Source organism: Coregonus clupeaformis, chromosome 27 (assembly GCF_020615455.1).
Source record: "Coregonus clupeaformis isolate EN_2021a chromosome 27, ASM2061545v1, whole genome shotgun sequence".
Taxonomy (NCBI): Eukaryota; Metazoa; Chordata; class Actinopteri; order Salmoniformes; family Salmonidae; genus Coregonus; species Coregonus clupeaformis.
In genome coordinates this window covers 40,214,214-40,233,677 of record NC_059218.1, presented here as the reverse complement: position 1 = coordinate 40,233,677, position 19,464 = coordinate 40,214,214, and the positions used below count along the sequence as shown (strand labels likewise).

Sequence of the window (19,464 nt, the reverse complement as noted above, 5' to 3'; positions counted from 1 at the left end):
AACCCATTTCATGAAGCTCCGGACGAACAGTTATTGTGCTGACGTTGCTTCCAGAGGCAGTTTGGAACTCGGTAGTGAGTGTTGTAACCGAGGACAAATGATTTTTACGCGCCACACGGTTCAGCACTCGGCGGTCCCATTCTGTGAGCTTGTGTGGCCTACTACTTCGCGGCTGAGCCATTGTTGCTCCTAGACATTTCCACTTCACAATAACAGCACTTACAGTTGACCGGGGCAGCTCAAACAGGGCAGAAATGTGATGAAACTGACTTGTTGGAAAGGTGGCATCCTATGACGGTGCCACATTGATAGTTACTGAGCTCTTCAGTACGGGCCATTCTACTACCAATGTTTGTCTATGGAGATTGCACGGCTGTGTGCTCGAGTTTATACACCTGTCAGCAACGGATGTGGCTGTCAATGTGCCCTTGAGCAAGGCACTTAACCCTAATTGCTCCTGTATGTGGCTCTGGATAAGAGCATCTGCAAGAGCCACCCCTGGCTAGTACTGTAATAATGAAAGGTATCTGTTATCAGTCACCAACCAGAGGTCGCCCATATAGTATATTATAGGGAACATGTAAAGCTGTGATGGTACAGCAGCATTGTGACTTGAGATGAGGTCAAATTAAACGCTAAAGTGTTGGACATGCCTTAAATCCCTCCTGTTTATAGCCAGCTTCCACTCCAGAAAGAACCAAATGCTGTTGGCCTTTGGTTATGCACTCATTCATTAGGCAACAGAAATAACATGCAATGATTACACACAGAGAATCAAAACAAACATAAATCACAGTAATAAAACCACCATGTAATAATAGTATAATATAGCAATGATTAAAACAGACATTAAAAGATGGACACCATGATAGCAGATTTCCATTTGCCACGTGGTCTCCAGTTTGTGAAAATGGATTTACTTCACCCTGTCCTCAAAAGCATCCTTATTTTTTACCTACATAGTGTTTGTGTGTATGGGCCCAATGAGGTCTAAATCTGATTTCTGACGGATAGATGATACAAAAAGACTCTGGTTTAGCTGTCACAATGCGTCTCTTATTTCACATTGTCATCATCAACAGTCAGCAGTGTGACTAGGAACCATAAAGGTCATAAAGGATATTATAAACTGGGTGGTTTGAGCCCTGAATGCTGATTGGCTGACAGCCATGGTATATCAGACCATATACCATGGGTATGACAAAACATTTATTTTTACTGCTCTAATTACGTTGGTAACCAGTTTATAACAGCAATAAGGCATCTCAGGTGTTTGTGGTATATGGCCAATATACCACGGCTAAGGACTGTATCCAGGCACTCCGCGTTGCGTCGTGCATAAGAACAGCCCTTAACGGTGGTATATTGGCCACATACCACACCTCCTCGGGCCTTATTACTTAAGTAATATAGTCAACCATAGTTGAAAGAACATCCATGATTTCTTTCAATCACAATGTGTGTTTAAACAGTCTGATACATACAATCATCAGTTTTATGCCTTACAATGTGAACCACATTTTTATATTAAGATGTTTCCACTTCTGTGCATATCGGTGAATAACAATTGTGAGTTTATTTATTTTTTTTTTTTTTTTGGGGGGGGGAACTATTCATTCAGCACAAAACTGTCTTACTCACTCAATTATGGGCATAGGTGAAGATTTTAAAAATGTCAGTCAGTTCTTGAAGATCCCGCCACCTCCACCAGCATATTTTCCTGTTCTGTCAGAAGCACCCCAACTTCAACCCTGTACTGTTAATCTACGCATGGGCCTCTGGGGGTGAGAGGAGGGGGCAGGACAGTCTTAACAGCATCCTCCTCCAGACTGCCTCACTGGGGTGCTGTCAATCTTCAGGTTGTGCTTCTCTCCTCCTGCTGTGGCCCCGGGCCCCATGCGCTTCTTAATCTCAGCCGCCATGGTCATGAAGGATTGCTCCACGTTAGTTGCGTCCTTAGCACTGGTCTCCAGGAAGGGGATGGATAGGGAGTCAGCAAATTCCTGTTTGAGGAGAGTGAGACAGGTCAGTCACCAGTCTGACTAAAGTAGTACAGTGCTTCCATTGTAAGTAATACAGTGTGTCCCAAACGCATGTCAAAAATGTTATAAATTGATTTGCATTTTAATGAGGGAAATAAGTATTTGACCCCTCTGCAAAACATGACTTAGTACTTGGTGGCAAAACCCTTGTTGGCAATCACAGAGGTCAGACGTTTCTTGTAGTTGGCCACCAGGTTTGCACACATCTCAGGAGGGATTTTGTCCCACTCCTCTTTGCAGATCTTCTCCAAGTCATTAAGGTTTCGAGGCTGACGTTTGGCAACTCGAACCTTCAGCTCCCTCCACATATTTTCTATGGGATTAAGGTCTGGAGACTGGCTAGGCCACTCCAGGACCTTAATGTGCTTCTTCTTGAGCCACTCCTTTGTTGCCTTGGCCGTGTATTTTGGGTCATTGTCATGCTGAAATATCCATCCACGACCCATTTTCAATGCCCTGGCTGAGGGAAGGAGGTTCTCACCCAAGATTTGATGGTACATGGCCCCGTCCATCGTCCCTTTGATGCGGTGAAGTTGTCCTGTCCCCTTAGCAGAAAAACACCCCGAAAGCATAATGTTTCCACCTCCATGTTTGACGGTGGGGATGGTGTTCTTGGGGTCATAGGCAGCATTCCTCCTCCTCCAAACACGGCGAGTTGAGTTGATGCCAAAGAGCTCGATTTTGGTCTCATCTGACCACAACACTTTCACCCAGTTCTCCTCTGAATCATTCAGATGTTCATTGGCAAACTTCAGACGGGCCTGTATATGTGCTTTCTTGAGCAGGGGGACCTTGCGGGCGCTGCAGGATTTCAGTCCTTCACGGCGTAGTGTGTTACCAATTGTTTTCTTGGTGACTATGGTCCCAGCTGCCTTGAGATCATTGATAAGATCCTCCCGTGTAGTTCTGGGCTGATTCCTCACCGTTCTCATGATCATTGCAACTCCACGAGGTGAGATCTTGCATGGAGCCCCAGGCCGAGGGAGATTGACAGTTATTTTGTGTTTCTTCCATTTGCGAATAATCACACCAACTGTTGTCACCTTCTCACCAAGCTGCTTGGCGATGGTCTTGTAGCCCATTCCAGCCTTGTGTAGGTCTACAATCTTGTCCCTGACATCCTTGGAGAGCTCTTTGGTCTTGGCCATGGTGGAGAGTTTGGAATCTGATTGATTGATTGCTTCTGTGGACAGGTGTCTTTTATACAGGTAACAAACTGAGATTAGGAGCACTCCCTTTAAGAGTGTGCTCCTAATCTCAGCTCGTTACCTGCATAAAAGACACCTGGAAGCCGAAAATCTTTCTGATTGAGAGAGGGTCAAATATTTATTTCCTTCATTAAAATGCAAATCAATTTATAACATTTTTGACATGTGTTTTTCTGGATTTTTTTGTTGTTATTCTGTCTCTCACTGTTCAAATAAACCTACCATTAAAATGATACACTGATCATTTCTTTGTCAGTGGGCAAACGTACAAAATCAGCAGGGGATCAAATACCTTTTTCCCTCACTGTAGGTATTGGCGGGTCAGAACGTCTATTTCACCAGCCACGTTGGCGGGTGGTCAATTTGCAGGGCTCTACAGTGCAAGCATTACATTCGCAAATAAAAATAGTCAAAAGTCAAGTATGAAAAATGCTGCAGTAGCTGTTTTCAAAGTATTTCTGCCGTTTAGTTTTATAGCTGCTAATCTCACAAAGAAATACAAATCTATATCCCACCACGCACAGCGACACTGCCTGGCAGGGGAGCTTTGTGCAATGTGCTGATATATTCATTTTTGGAGGCGTTGCTAACAGGCATAAAAGCTGGTCTAATTTACTCAAAAGTTTACAAAGTGAGACTTTGTCCTCCTGTTTCTTGGCTATTTACATTGTTTTGTTCACAAGGTCGGTTGTTTTTCAATGTTAGTTTGAGTCTGCTGCTTCAACTGATAGCGAAGAGACGCTCTAGTCAGATCAAAAATCTCACAGACACACGTGACACTACTCGAGTGGCCTCGTTAACACGGTAATCTCTCGCCCTTAAAGGGGCAGTTGAACATTTTGTCTCTGGTATTTCGATTTAAAACACTCCGGTCACAAAAAAAGTAATGAAATTGAGCAATATACCACGACTTCTTACATTTCTTGTTTTAGAAACATTACAAAGAATGGTGATCTGTTTTTTTGTGTGTTGTTAAAAAATGTAATTATGGCCCAAAGAAAGTTGACTGGTGAAAACATTCGAGTGGCTGGTAGATTTTTTTCATTTACCTGCCACAGTGGCTGGTGGACCAAAAAGTTAATTTTAGGCCCTGATATCAACTACTACAAACTAAGGCTACAGAGTATACTATACCCAAATACTGTGATTAATCTGTTTCAGAGTCCACGTTTCCTGAGGACTCACCTTGGCTGTCGTGTAGTCTACTAACTTCTTGGTGGTGAGGTCACACTTGTTCCCCACCAGCAGCTTGTTGACGTTCTCGCTGGCATAGCGGTCGATCTCCTGCAGCCACTGCTTTATATTGTTGTAAGACTCCTAGAAACAGAGAAAATACCTCAGTTACGTGTTGTCAATAAATGCTGGTTGACTCAAAGATGTTAATGAATCTTCTTTTTGGAAGGGTGTCACTAACCTGATCTGTTACATCATAGACAATGATGATACCATGGGCTCCTCTGTAATAGCTGGAGGTGATGGTGCGAAACCGCTCCTGACCAGCAGTGTCCCACTAAAGACAATAAAAAAATATGTTAATTAGTTAACACACTACATGGCTGCAAGCATGAACTGCAATTAAACTTCCCAGGACAGCTGCCAGAGGTGCTGACTCAACTCACAATCTGTAATTTGATGGTCCTGCCGTCCAGTTCAATAGTTCGGATTTTGAAGTCCACGCCGATGGTGCTTATGAAACTTTCTGTGTAGGTGTCATCCTGAAATGCATAATTTAAAAAACACAGCATTATCAACACACTCACACAAATGGACACACAGTATCCATCCAAACGTTGATGTAAAGCTGAACACTGATCAACATGCCAATAACACTGATAGTTCTTACCGCAAATCGAAGCAGGAGGCAAGACTTGCCCACCCCTGAATCGCCAATCAGAAGCAGCTTGAACAGGTAGTCACTAGGGGGAAAACCAGGTTAGGGAACATTAAATAATATTTAGAGACTAACAAATCTATTCTATCAAGCCCCCAGCATTGACTTTCATCTGGGGAGTTACGCTAAGTTCATATGCAACGCTGTCATTTCCATCTGAAATTAGCTGTTATTATAGCTACAGTTGCAAGGGTGTGCAAAGAAATGTCAGAGGAAAACTTAAAATATAGAACGGTAGCAAGAGACCCATAGCTCATCCAACTAACTAGATCAAAATCTTATACCATTTTATGTCAGCATAGCTACAGCGAGGGAAAAAAGTATTTGATCCCCTGCTGATTTTGTATGTTTGCCGACTGACAAAGACATGATCAGTCTATAATTTTAATGGTAGGTTTATTTGAACAGTGAGAGACAGAATAACAACAAAAAAATCCAGAAAAACACATGTCAAAAATGTTATAAATAGATTTGAATTTTAATGAGGGAAATAAGTATTTGACCCCTCTGCAAAACATGACTTAGTACTTGATGGCAAAACCCTTGTTGGCAATCACAGAGGTCAGACGTTTCTTGTGGTTGGCCACCAGGTTTGTACACATCTCAGGAGGGATTTTGTCCCACTCCTCTTTGCAGATCTTCTCCAAGTCATTAAGGTTTTGAGCCTGACGTTTGGCAACTCGAACCTTCAGGTCCCTCCACAGATTTTCTATGGGATTAAGGTCTGGAGACTGGCTAGGCCACTCCAGGACCTTAATGTGCTTCTTCTTGAGCCACTCCTTTGTTGCCTTGGCCGTGTGTTTTGGGTCATTGTTATGCTGGAATAGCCATCCACGACCCATTTTCAATGCCCTGGCTGAGGGAAGGAGGTTCTCACCCAAGATGTGACGGTACATGGCCCCTTTGATGCGGTGAAGTTGTCCTGTCCCCTTAGCAGAAAAACACTCCCAAAGCATAATGTTTCCACCTCCATGTTTGACGGTGGGGATGGTGTTCTTGGGGTCATAGGCAGCATTCCTCTTCCTCCAAACATGGCGAGTTGAGTTGATGCCAAAGAGCTCGATTTTGGTCTCATCTGACCACAACACTTTCACCCAGTTCTCCTCTGAATCATTCAGATGTTCATTGGCAAACTTCAGACGGGCCTGTATGTGCTTTCTTGAGCAGGGGGACCTTGTGGGCGCTGCAGGATTTCAGTCCTTCACGACGTAGTGTGTTACCAATTGTTTTCTTGGTGACTATGGTCCCAGCTGCCTTGAGATCATTGACAAGATCCTCCCGTGCTCTTTGGTCTTGGCCATGGTGGAGAGTTTGGAATCTGATTGATTGATTGCTTCTGTGGACAGGTGTCTTTTATACAGGTAACAAGCTGAGATTAGGAGCGCTCCCTTTAAGAGTGTGCTCCTAATCTCAGCTCATTACCTGTATAAAAGACACCTGGGAGCCAGAAATCTTTCTGATTGAGAGGGGGTCAAATACTTATTTCCCTCATTAAAATGCAAATCAATTTATAACATTTTTGACATGCGTTTTTCTGGATTTTGTTGTTGTTATTCTGTCTCTCACTGTTCAAATAAACCTACCATTAAAATTATAGACTGATCATTTCTTTGTCAGTGGGCAAACGTACAAAATCAGCAGGAGATCAAATACTTTTTTCCCTCACTGTATGTATTTAAGGTCTCTTCTTGTTTTACTTGTGTATTTTGTTTTGCGGTAGACGTGTTTGATGTACTGTAGTGATGTAAGTTGTTGATTGCTGATAATTTGTATAACAAATATTTGTGCTTGATATTTGTAATTTGTATTTCGAATAAAAATAAATGTAAAAAAACTAGCTTGCTTGCTACATCTCGTCATCCGGTGTTACTCGGTCTGTGGAGCTAACAAAAACAACACCTAAACATCACCAACTTTACTCACTATTCAGGATTCATGGTGTCCGAAATCTGTGTTTTCTCGGCCCTTGTCTGGGTCACACACTCATCTTCTTGGTAGCTAGCTGCGTTGTTATCGTAGTGGGAAAGAAGACTTGTTGTTGTAGCTAGCTACCGTACAGTAACAAGCTTCGCTAACGTTAGCTCACCAAACCGCGTTTGGCAAATGGTTCTGCAATTTTACGAGCCAAAATGTTTTGTATAGTTTGTTGGTTAGGTAAGTGTTTGATGACTAATCAATTTAGCTAGAATTAGTGTTCTTGCTTTCTTTACCTTGTTGTTTTCCCTTCTGTCTCGCTTTCTTGTCATCATCCCTAGCCTTTTGCGCAGGTGTCAGTGAGTGATGACGTTGAATCGATTTCCTACACAGATGGGAAATGTAGTTCAGCCAAACCCCTTCTAAACGTCCTTCTGGTTCAGCTGGCTCAGGGTTAGGGCTCAACTATGGCCTGTATCAGTACACTGACACAATACACATTGTTTGAATATGTTTTCTCTAATTTGTTGTCATATTATCTTATGTGGTACTTTTTCATGGAGATATGTCATTGTGTTCTGTGAATGAGGAGTCATTTCTGAATATGTCTATTATCTTGATCTTGCACTATTATTTATTACAATTGTTTATGATGAATAAATAAGCATCCTTTGGTGTTTCAGAAAAACTCTTAAAATATATTATTTATCATTCACTGGTTTAAACAAAACATAATGCATATCATTTTTTAAAAGAGGATTGGACAAAGTAATACTTTATTGTCACATCATTACATTTTCAAATCTACCAATGATTAGTATCAAATAAATCAAATCAAATTACATTTTATTTGTCACATGCTTTGTAAAAAACAGGTGTGGACTAACAGTGAAATGCTCACTTACGGGCCCTTCCCAACAATGCAGAGAACAAAAAAAATAGAAATAGTAGAAAAAAATGGAAGAAAATAATAATAATAATATTAATAACACAAGGAATAAATATACAAATAATAACACAAGGAATAATAGTAATCATCATCTATGATAATAGCACATAACATCTAACTAGCCATTGGTAAATGTTGAATCTATTAATACTAGACAATTTGACAGTCTATGCTAAAAATAAAAATAAACCATGGAAAGAACTGCAGTGCCAGGTAAAAACAGTGGGACATACAGTATTATTTAAAGGATGGTATTTATTGTGCTGTATGTTTTCCAAGTAGGACTACTAACTTCTGTCTACAACTAAAGTTTCATGTTTGTACACTATCCTCTTTTTGTTTCATTTCTGGTTAGATCTGACTGTTCATGCCACTCGTAATATGACACACCTAACACAAACATTTCTCATGCACATGTCCAATCCATAAATAAAATAAAGATTGATAAAACACAATTAAAAGTTCTCACCAGAAGTCATCAAGACGTGATACTCTCATAAACTTGAGTCTTTCATCAAACATCTGGGTCCAAAGTAAAACACAGAGCTGATGTTACCAAACCCTCCTGTATACACAGAGCTGATGTTACCAAACCCTCCTGTATACACAGAGCTGATGTTACCAAACCCTCCTGTATACACAGAGCTGATGTTACCAAACCCTCCTGTATACACAGAGCTGATGTTACCAAACCCTCCTGTATACACAGAGCTGATGTTACCAGACCCTCCTGTATACACAGAGCTGATGTTACCAAACCCTCCTGTATACACAGAGCTGATGTTACCAGACCCTCCTGTATACACAGAGCTGATGTTACCAAACCCTCCTGTATACACAGAGCTGATGTTACCAAACCCTCCTGTATACACAGAGCTGATGTTACCAAACCCTCCTGTATACACAGAGCTGATGTTACCAAACCCTCCTGTATACACAGAGCTGATGTTACCAAACCCTCCTGTATACACAGAGCTGATGTTACCAAACCCTCCTGTATACACAGAGCTGATGTTACCAAACCCTCCTGTATACACATAGCTGATGTTACCAAACCCTCCTGTATACACATAGCTGATGTTACCAAACCCTCCTGTATACACAGAGCTGATGTTACCAAACCCTCCTGTATACACAGAGCTGATGTTACCAAACCCTCCTGTATACACAGAGCTGATGTTACCAAACTCTCCTGTATACACAGAGCTGATGTTACCAAACCCTCCTGTATACACAGAGCTGATGTTACCAAACCCTCCTGTATACACAGAGCTGATGTTACCAAACCCTCCTGTATACAGAGAGCTGATGTTACCAAACCCTCCTGTATACACAGAGATGTTGTTATCAAACCCTCCTGTATACACAGAGCTGATGTTACCAAACTCTCCTGTATACACAGAGCTGATGTTACCAAACCCTCCTGTATACACAGAGCTGATGTTACCAAACCCTCCTGTATACACAGAGCTGATGTTACCAAACCCTCCTGTATACAGAGAGCTGATGTTACCAAACCCTCCTGTATACACAGAGATGTTGTTATCAAACCCTCCTGTATACACAGAGATTATGTTACCAAACCCTCCTGTATACACAGAGCTGATGTTACCAAACCCTCCTGTATACACAGAGCTGATGTTATCAAACCCTCCTGTATACACATAGCTGATGTTACCAAACCCTCCTGTATACACAGAGCTGATGTTACCAAACCCTCCTGTATACACAGAGCTGATGTTACCAAACCCTCCTGTATACACAGAGCTGATGTTATCAAACCCTCCTGTATACACAGAGCTGATGTTACCAAACCCTCCTGTAAACACAGAGGCCTGATTATTTTGTGTCTAACCACCAGACCGTTCATTTCATAGCCAGTTCCACCAAAGCATTCAGGCAAAGTTCTCTTATATTGTTGATGAGATCAGTGAGATGTTTACAGACGTAAAAGTAGACATTATGACCTATACGTCTGAACCGCTTAGCTTCATGGTGGTCTAAAAGTATATGAAACATCTGTACAGTGGGCTTTCTGGCTATTGAATGACAGAGTAAGGCACATTGACAGACTGAACTGGAAAGGTCCTCATTTCTCAATCAAAAGTACTTCATGGATGGGCGACCTTCCCAGAGTCTCTTACCTCGAGATACATTGGGATTGTTTTCTTCAAGTATCTCCAAAAGGGAAGGCACACAGCTCCTTTATTAATGATCAGTCCCAAAATCCCAGTTAAAGATTTATTGCTGTGGTGACAGGTTTGTCTAGGAGTGTTTCATATTGTAGGTTGTTGAGTGACTGAGAGCTTGGTTTAAAGCAGGGATTGGGGAGGTTTAGATATTGATGGGTTGGTATTTAAGGCACTGCCCTATTTGTCATTGTCGTCCCTTCTCTCACTGCAGCACACACTTGTCTTTGTTGCTGAACTTCCTGCGTCTAAGCTCCAGCCCCCGCTCCAGACGCTCATCCTCCTCAACGGCACTGAGGACACACAAACACACACATAAACAACCACGCAGTCCTGCATCGTTTAAAACGTGTGTAGAATATGATGTGTGTTTATGACACTGTGTGTGCATGCTTAGTGTGTCATACTGTATAAGCATATATAAGCACGGATGTATAACAAACAGATGTCCTAGTCTCACCCTCTCTCCTTGGCGTCCAAGTCCCTGACCAGCACGTCCCGCTGGTTGACCAGAGAGACTAGTTCCTGCAGCAGGAGCTCCTCCCGGTGCTGCTGAGCGTTAGTCTTCTGCCACTCTGGAGAGAGGGGGGGGATGAGGGAAGATAGAAAAGTTTGTGGTCATACGCATGTCCATAAAAAAACGGAGTATACCTGAAAATAACAGACAGGCCCACACACTGAATATGACAACGTTTCGAACCACAAGGATCTTCTTCAGGTCAGACCTGGATCAAAACGTTGTCAATAAAGTTGGTAATTTGGAGCATATTCAGTGTGTGGGCCTTTCTGTTCTTCTCAGGGATGAGAGACGATATCATAGTAATTATATATACACACAACTGCTATAGGTCTACAGTCGTCTCACTGGTTGTGTTCAATGTAAACAAGGTTGTGTTTATCCATTGGACTCACTAACCTTCATTGGCCATCATGGCTCTGAGTTCTCTATTCAGCAGCTCAAATCGTTTCTCCAAGTCCTGCTCCTCCTGCCTGTTAAATACAATACATTCAATTACCTGCCCGTGGCTGGGTACACACACAGAACATAATATGGCACATGTAGTCAGATGGCACATTTCAGTTCAAACTATTTCCTAGTAACATAATCATGTTACTTATTCTTAAGAATAATAGATGGGTGAGTGGTCTGGTATGTGTCTTACAGCAGCTCCAGGTGGTCCTGTCTCCTGATCAGGGCGTTCTTCTTGTTGACCAGAGTGAACCACTCCTGGATCAGCTTCTCTTCCTCGTCACGGTCGCTACCTGGAGCAAGGACACAAAGTCCACATGGCACCTCAGAGGTTAGACCTTGTATCTACTGAGAAAAGTAGACAAAGGAGCCTGAGGCCTTTGATAAGCACACATAAAGGTAAGCCTGACACTGTTCATGTTTACAGCCCCTTTTTATATCGTTCTGTTTCTCACCTGATTCCATCAGTCTTCTGAGTCTCCTCTCCACGATGCCTGCTCTGTTGTCGATGTGCTTCTGTTCTGTCTCCAGGGCTTGCAGCTCACTCAGCACATACTGACTGGTGTCCTGCAGACGCTGACCATGAAGATACAGTGACACACATTGCCGAAACGGACATGCAAGGACAGACACAGATGAACATAGAGAGATGACAGAGAGAAAACGGTCAGGAGATTAGAGGGAGAAACAGGAATAAAGGCAAAGAGAAATCCAGGAAGTAAACGTCATACAAAACAAAGAGAGATGGATAGGTTACGCCATGGACATCAGTAAACACCCTAAGAGACACAGAGGACTAGAAGGTCCAATGCAGCCATTTTTATCTCAATATCAAATCATTTCTGGGTAATAATTAAGTACCTTACTGTGATTGTTTTCAATTAAAATTGTCAAAATGAACCGAAAATAGCTTCTTAGCAAAGAGTAATTTCTCAACATGAATTTTGTTAGGACTGTCTGGGAGTGGTCTGACTGGGAGGGGAAAACTGAAAATGTGCAGTTATATGTCACCATGGAAGGCTAAAACTCCATCCCACCAAAACAGGCTCAAATTTCAGGCGTTTTTTTACACTAAAAGGGCATTATCATAATTTTTACAATTTCACAGTATTATTCCAACCTCATAGTGTGGAAATATACACTGAGTGTACAAAACATTAGGAACAGCTTAATATTGAGTTACACCCCCTTTTGCCCTCAGAACAGCCTCAATTCGTTGGGGGAATGGACTCTACAAGGTGTCAAAAGTGTTCCACAGGGATGCTGGCCCATGCTTCCCACAGTTGTGTCAAGTTGGCTGGATGTCCTTTGGGTGGTGGACCATTCTTGATACACACAGGAAACTATTGAGTGTGAAAAACCCAGCAGTGTTGCAGTTCTTGATACAAACTGGTGCGCCTGGCCCCTACTACCATACCTCGTTCAAAGGCACTTACATCTTTTGTGTTGCCCATTCACCCTCTGAATGGCACACACACACAATCCATGTCTCAATTGTCTCAAGGCTTAAACATCCTTCTTTAACCTTTCTCCTCCCGTTCATTGATTGAAGTTGATTTAACAAGTGACATCAATAAGGGATCATAGCTTTCACCTGGATTCATCTGGTCAGTCTATGTCATGGAAAGAGCAGGTGTTCCTAATGTTTTGTACACTCAGTGTATATAAAACACAGGAAAATCACGTTTTTGACAGTGAGAGAGAAGGTTGCCTAAACCAAAAGAGAAAAACAAATATAAACAGTCAAGTGAATAATAACGTGACGTCAAGGTAAAGGTTTGAACTGACCAGAGTATCCTCCTCCTGGCTTGGGACACTGGACTCCTGGACTTGTGCTGGGCTCCTTGACTCTGCACACAGACCAAACAGCGAGACTGTATATTAGTATATTTACAACAATAACAACAAATCATTGGAGAATGCAGCCTTTCATATCATGCTTTACGCATTGTCATTTTCTGTTGTCTGCTCATTCAGTTCAGGTAAAGTCTCCCGGTAAACCTCCTACCGGATTCTGAGGAGCCGTTCTTCATCTCTCTGTCTGATACACTTTCAGCTGACTAGACAGGAGACACAAACACAATAGACATGATAGGTGAAGAGAAACATGGCCTGGTTTAAATAGCAAAAGATTGACATATTAATAGAACATCAATCTCCGTTCAAATGCAAGAAAACTGTTTTAAAAGCTGGGAAAATGGGAGAAAAGATACAGACAGTATTCAGAATGTACCTCTATGCTCTTAGATGTGCTACTCTGTTGTTCCAGCCCATCCCCTTCATCCATGGACTCACTTTTCAGCCGCAAGCGCCTTTTCTTCACCAGGTCGGCGTCTCTCACGTGACCAAATCCTGATTTGGCTGCAGAGGTGTGTGACCTGGGTGGAGGCACGGGGGTCTGTGTCTCTCCCGCTCCCCCATCCACATCCCCAGCTCCGCTTCCCTTCTCTTCCACTTTTGTCACCCGTTTAGTACGAGGGGGTGGCACTAGGCTCCCATTGGGCTTAGAGGCCTGTTCTGTAGCGCTCTCCTCCAGGGAGATGCTACCTTCCTGTAACTTGCGGGCACAGAAGCGAGCAGCTGCATCCACATCAGAACCCTCACTGCGCAAAGTCACTGCATAGCTGGACTGGCTGCTGTTGTGCTCGATCTGAAGCACACTCAGCTCCTGCCCCATAAAGTGGGTGCGGATCTGATTCAGGTAAGTCATGACGATCAGGCGGTCTGGCACAGAGAGCAGCACCATGTCTGAGGGCTCCAGCAGTCGGGAAATGCCCAGCGCAGCGAAGCCATCAAAGGCCTGAGAGAGAGGGAATGGACAAAAACAATGACTTCTGTGTTCCTTATAGACATTATGTATAATTATTTAAATGTGATAATGCGGTGTAAATATGTCCACGATATGCTCATTGACTTTTTCACCTTCTTGTTGTTTAACTTGATATCGTTGGGTTCCAGTGCCTCAAAATCTCTAAGAAAAACACCAGTAGTTAATAGAAGGACGGAGAGGACATTTTCTACTATTTTCTACTATTTTGTGAGAACTTCTACTCTATTTCCTGTAAGGAGGTGGCATAATTATACCTTTCCTACTTTCAGCTGTAAGGGTTGGTTTAAAGTACATGCGTGGACTAATAATAAAGTTGCTGGACTTTTCACATTCAGACTAGGATCGAATATTGTGGGTGATTTACAGTGGGGGAAGAAAAGTATTTAGTCAGCCACCAATTGTGCAAGTTCTCCCACTTAAAAAGATGAGAGAGGCCTGTAATTTTCATCATAGGTACACGTCAACTATGACAGACAAATTGAGATTTTTTTTCTCCAGAAAGTCACATTGTAGGATTTTTAATGAATTGATTTGCATATTATGGTGGAAAATAAGTATTTGGTCACCTACAAACAAGCAAGATTTCTGGCTCTCACAGACCTGTAACTTCTTCTTTAAGAGGCTCCTCTGTCCTCCACTCGTTACCTGTATTAATGGCACCTGTTTGAACTTGTTATCAGTATAAAAGACACCTGTCCACAACCTCAAACAGTCACACTCCAAACTCCACTATGGCCAAGACCAAAGAGCTGTCAAAGGACACCAGAAACAAAATTGTAGACCTGCACCAGGCTGGGAAGACTGAATCTGCAATAGGTAAGCAGCTTGGTTTGAAGAAATCAACTGTGGGAGCAATTATTAGGAAATGGAAGACATACAAGACCACTGATAATCTCCCTCGATCTGGGGCTCCACGCAAGATCTCACCCCGTGGGGGTCAAAATGATCACAAGAACGGTGAGCAAAAATCCCAGAACCACACGGGGGGACCTAGGGAATGACCTGCAGAGAGCTGGGACCAAAGTAACAAAGCCTACCATCAGTAACACACTACGCCGCCAGGGACTCAAATCCTGCAGTGCCAGACGTGTCCCCCTGCTTAAGCCAGTACATGTCCAGGCCCGTCTGAAGTTTGCTAGAGTGCATTTGGATGATCCAGAAGAGGATTGGGAGAATGTCATATGGTCAGATGAAACCAAAATAGAACTTTTTGGTAAAAACTCAACTAGTCGTGTTTGGAGGACAAAGAATGCTGAGTTGCATCCAAAGAACACCATACCTACTGTGAAGCATGGGGGTGGAAACATCATGCTTTGGGGCTGTTTTTCTGCAAAGGGACCAGGACGACTGATCCGTGTAAAGGAAAGAATGAATGGGGCCATGTATCGTGAGATTTTGAGGGAAAACCTCCTTCCATCAGCAAGGGCATTGAAGATGAAACGTGGCTGGGTCTTTCAGCATGACAATGATCCCAAACACACCGCCCGGGCAACGAAGGAGTGGCTTTGTAAGAAGCATTTCAAGGTCCTGGAGTGGCCTAGCCAGTCTCCAGATCTCAACCCCATAGAAAATCTTTGGAGAGAGTTGAAAGTCTGTGTTGCCCAGCGACAGCCCCAAAACATCACTGCTCTAGAGGAGATCTGCATGGAGGAATGGGCCAAAATACCAGCAACAGTGTGTGAAAACCTTGTGAAGACTTACAGAAAACATTTGACCTGTGTCATTGCCAACAAAGGGTATATAACAAAGTATTGAGAAACTTTTGTTATTGACCAAATACTTATTTTCCACCATAATTTGCAAATAAATTCATTAAAAATCCTACAATGTGATTTTCTGGAGAAAAAAAATCTCAATTTGTCTGTCATAGTTGACGTGTACCTATGATGAAAATTACAGGCCTCTCTCATCTTTTTAAGTGGGAGAACTTGCACAATTGGTGGCTGACTAAATACTTTTTTCTGTGCTTACATCTTGTCAGGATAGAAGTGGTGCAGGATGGAACAGAAAGCCAGACCATTACGCCAGGAGGTGTTAAAATTGGTGACCTTCACTCCCTTATAACCCTTTGTAACCTCCTGGCACCACTCCAGTAAAGACTTGCTGGAGGACACAAGACCAGGACTGGGCAGAGGACCAGACATCTGAGGAGGGTGTGAAGGAAAAAGAGAGAGGGACAGAGGGAGAGAGACCTGTTATAGATGACATTCTCATTGACATATTCAATCTTCAGCTGTGTTTTAAATATAATTAACTGTTTATATGCACTTAATCAAATCTACCTCATGGCTGATGACTAACACATCCTTCCCATGGGCTTCGTCCTTGTCCGCCGTGGGAGTGGAGGCCTCTGGGGCAACTTCCTGAAAGACCCCAGGAGAGGGGAGGAGTTTCTTCTTGCTGCGTCGAGGTGGTACAACCGTATCTGATGCTTGACCAGAGGGGACCTCCTTAACTGCTGGGTTCTGTCCATTGGACTGTGCGTCTTCACTGCCTGAGCTGGTAGCTGGATGCTGGATGTTCCCCTGGGTTGTGATGTCTGGTGAGGATGTCTGAGCAGCTTTCTTAGAGCATCTCGTTGGGACAGCCAGGTCACTGGACTTCTTTCCCCCTTCAGCCGTCTCAGATCTATACGGACAGAAATGGGATAAATAAGATGATGGGACAGCAAAGTCAAGTTTGCTGATATGTATAATTTCAGAATACATATCAGATTTCGTTTCAGTTGTACACTCCAAAATTATTGGGACAGTGACACATTTTTTGTTGTTTTGGCTATGTACTCTAGCAGTTGGGATTTGAAATGACGCACAAATATCACATCCTCCCCAAAATGCTAACCTCCCCTGTTATTGTAATGGTGAGAGGTTAGCATGTTTTGGGGGTATGATATTTCTGCGTCTATAACTTTCTAACTCATCATTATTCATGATTCATTCAGGATTATCCATAATCATTGTAGCATCCACATTAATGTTGAAGTATTTAGAAACATATTCTATTCTTATTTACAATAAAAGTGACTCCAAAATGACACAATACATTATTTACCATTCATTTCTATTGGGCACAAAATAATCTAAAACACAACCAAAACAAACAGAAAATGCATCCAACTAATTTGTAGAGTCACAAGATTGATGTAGTCATTGTGTGCCATGAATGTCAGATCAAATACTTAACTTTTTACTACTTTAATACACATAAGTGAATTTGTCCCAATACATTTGGTCCCCTAAAATGGGGGGACTATGTCCAAAAAGTGCTGTAATTCCTCAATGGTTCACCTGATAAGGATGAAAGCTGACAGTCTGCACTTTAACCTCACAGTCATTGTACCATTTCAAATGTAAAGTGCTGAAGCACAGAGCCAAAACAACAACAAAATTGTCGCTGTCCCAATACTTTTGGAGCTTACTGTATATCCTGCAAACAAACAAAAACAGTTTAAGTTAAGCACGGATTAATGTGAATATTATTTAACTGTGCAAGTAGTTACAAGAGCCAGATGACATGATCTAATTAACTTCAAATTGTTCTGCCAACTTACTGTTTATCCACTGATGTATCTACAGTGCACAGAGTAGCATCCTGTTCAATCTCAAGGCCCTCCTCTTCCTCCTCAACCCCTGATTCAGGCACCTTCTTATTGGAGACTGTCTCCACTAATTCAGTCAATAACAAGCACTCCTCTTGGGCAGTGACACAAGGAACGGTAGAGAGCGGGCCATTGTCTATTTCAAGTCCTGTGTCAACAGATACCCCATCTGTCCCTGTTTCTGTCCTCAGTATACTTTCCTTACCCTCCATTGGTTCCTTTGAATGGACTCTCAAGTTCACAGCGGAGTCTGATGATGTCATACACTCAGTGGTTGCCACCAGGTCCTCCAGGACCTGTCCCTGATTAGCATCAGTAATAGTCTCTGATGGGTTACTATTTGATGAGGAGGTGGCTATGGTAGAAGGCTCACAAATGATTTCCTGCTGACCTTTCCTTCCATCTAGGTCTAGGTGGTTTGGCTCAGGCCTGTATAGACTGACTTTCTGGGGGATCACTGGTGATGGAGTCTCCTGCTCCTCACTGGCCTCGGAGGCTGGGAGATCTTCTGGGTTCAGAGAGCGGTCTTCATCACGCAAGAAGGGTATCAGGCGTTTTCTGACGCGGGGGGCAGGTACATCTTCTCCTGCCATCTGACTAATCTTAGCCAGCAGCAACTTTTCCTCCTTTATGAGGCTTAGGTCGTCTTTGCGGGGTTCTGTAGGGCTTACGTGAGGGACCTTGGGACATGTAGTAGGTCTTCCAGGTTGAGAGGGGGGTATAGGCCATGGGACCACTGAGTTGACAAAGACATCTTTCTCATCGTCACCCTCCTTTGGTAGATAATACTCGTCATTGGCTCCCTTCTCTTTGGCTGTCACCAGAATGCTATCTGAAAAGTTGTTTCCATGGCGAGGATTAGTGGTTTTGGAATGTCTTCCTCTTCAGCATCAGTGTTAATGGTCTCCTTTGTTAAGCTAGGTGTGCTGCTCTCTTGTGCCATTGCGTCATTATTTGTATTATCTGGTGGAGGGACAGTTTTCTTTTTCTTTTGCTTTGGTGGAGCCAAGCAACTGGCAACAGGCGCTGTGTCTTGACTAACTCTCTCTGGGCCTACTTCCTGAAGAGGCACCGGAGGAGTGATTTTTTTATTTTTGCTGTGACAACAGGGAAGTGGCTCCAGTTCAACGGTTCTGGCAACAGGGCCTGCAGGAGGGGACAACAGTGACATGGCCTGCTGTGTGGATAAACCATCAGGGGGTGTGTCCTCGTGTGGAGCAGGTGGTGACGATGATAACACCCCTGGACTGTGAAACAGAGGTATCGATGTTAGCCATCTGGCATGGCTACAATAGCAATTCAATCAATTCCCCAAAATGCAGACTGCCACACAGTAAACATCAACACGGCAAGCTCACTATCAGCAATGTCCAGTTACATTCCCTGAAAACATTTCACTGGGTTCAGTTTGCAAAAACGTTTACATTCACATGCAAATGCACATTCAGCACTAACATCCAACAATTCAACTTTCTCCTCAGGCATGGTAGTAGATTCTACACACAAATATATAAAAAACACAAGTTCATGAGAAATAACTTTACGAGAAATCTTTACAAGATCATTCAGTATAAGCAAAGAAAATACTGTTCCACTCCAAATGCCTGTGGACAAAAACCAAGTCACAACTTGACAGAGCTCCATTCCTATTGCATGAATAAAATCTGCCTCATTAAACCTTGCAGGAAAGTAGTGCAGAGAGCGACAGGAGCTCAGGCACTTACCCTCCATCTACTGTATGTACAACTCTGCCAGCCACACTTTGCCCATATCCTCCTGCCCATCTCAAACTCCAACTCATCTGAATCGCTGTCAGAGATGAACACTGGATCATCTCCTTATAGGCTTTAGTGTCGTCAACGATGGGGGTGGC

The 19,464-nt window shown here is 42.9% G+C and overlaps 3 protein-coding genes across 5 annotated transcripts in view; all 3 read right to left on the bottom strand.

Annotated features, from left to right (window-relative positions):
- Nucleotides 1–1,328: 1,328 nt before the first annotated feature.
- LOC121542112 (ras-related protein Rab-1A-like) lies at nt 1,329–7,444 on the bottom strand. The gene is made up of 7 exons (XM_041851579.2): nt 7,352–7,444; nt 7,065–7,143; nt 5,094–5,166; nt 4,870–4,965; nt 4,665–4,760; nt 4,436–4,567; nt 1,329–2,003 (listed from the first exon to the last, which is right to left on the bottom strand). Exons 2-7 carry the CDS (start codon nt 7,076–7,078, stop codon nt 1,809–1,811), a joined length of 606 nt encoding a protein of 201 aa, XP_041707513.1. The 5' UTR covers nt 7,079–7,143; nt 7,352–7,444; the 3' UTR covers nt 1,329–1,808.
- A 569-nt stretch (nt 7,445–8,013) lies between these two features.
- On the bottom strand, nt 8,014–10,160 carry LOC121541386 (uncharacterized PPE family protein PPE12-like). Its single transcript, XM_041850363.1, has 3 exons — nt 10,149–10,160; nt 8,589–9,854; nt 8,014–8,555 (listed from the first exon to the last, which is right to left on the bottom strand). Exons 1-3 carry the CDS (start codon nt 10,158–10,160, stop codon nt 8,499–8,501), a joined length of 1,335 nt encoding a protein of 444 aa, XP_041706297.1. The 3' UTR covers nt 8,014–8,498.
- The window catches only part of LOC121542110 (EH domain-binding protein 1-like protein 1), a 30,787-nt gene continuing 21,160 nt past the window's right edge, over nt 9,838–19,464 (bottom strand). For 2 of the 3 annotated variants that reach the window (XM_045208203.1, XM_045208205.1), the window contains 11 exons: nt 16,276–16,621; nt 15,965–16,137; nt 14,086–14,134; nt 13,397–13,963; nt 13,172–13,223; nt 12,952–13,013; nt 11,619–11,739; nt 11,357–11,456; nt 11,110–11,183; nt 10,654–10,768; nt 9,838–10,486 (listed from right to left, as the gene is read on the bottom strand). In XM_045208203.1, coding sequence (XP_045064138.1) covers nt 10,399–10,486; nt 10,654–10,768; nt 11,110–11,183; nt 11,357–11,456; nt 11,619–11,739; nt 12,952–13,013; nt 13,172–13,223; nt 13,397–13,963; nt 14,086–14,134; nt 15,965–16,137; nt 16,276–16,621 — 1,747 coding nt within the window. In that variant the 3' untranslated portion in view covers nt 9,838–10,398. Of the gene's footprint in view, nt 10,487–10,653; nt 10,769–11,109; nt 11,184–11,356; nt 11,457–11,618; nt 11,740–12,951; nt 13,014–13,171; nt 13,224–13,396; nt 13,964–14,085; nt 14,135–15,964; nt 16,138–16,275; nt 16,622–18,188; nt 18,839–19,464 lie in introns of those variants that run through there. The other variant, XM_045208204.1, reaches the window with a different exon arrangement.

Excerpts from the sequence above, each read along its gene's own strand:
- LOC121542112 (XM_041851579.2), bottom strand. Across the intron at positions 4,966-5,093 it reads GCCTCCTGCTTCGATTTGCG|GATGACACCTACACAGAAAG; the intron begins GTAAGAACTATC and ends TATGCATTTCAG. Across the intron at positions 2,004-4,435 it reads TAGACTACACGACAGCCAAG|GAATTTGCTGACTCCCTATC; the intron begins GTGAGTCCTCAG and ends CTCCTCAAACAG.
- LOC121541386 (XM_041850363.1), bottom strand. Across the intron at positions 8,556-8,588 it reads ATACAGGAGGGTTTGGTAAC|ATCAGCTCTGTGTTTTACTT; the intron begins ATCAGCTCTGTG and ends GGGTTTGGTAAC.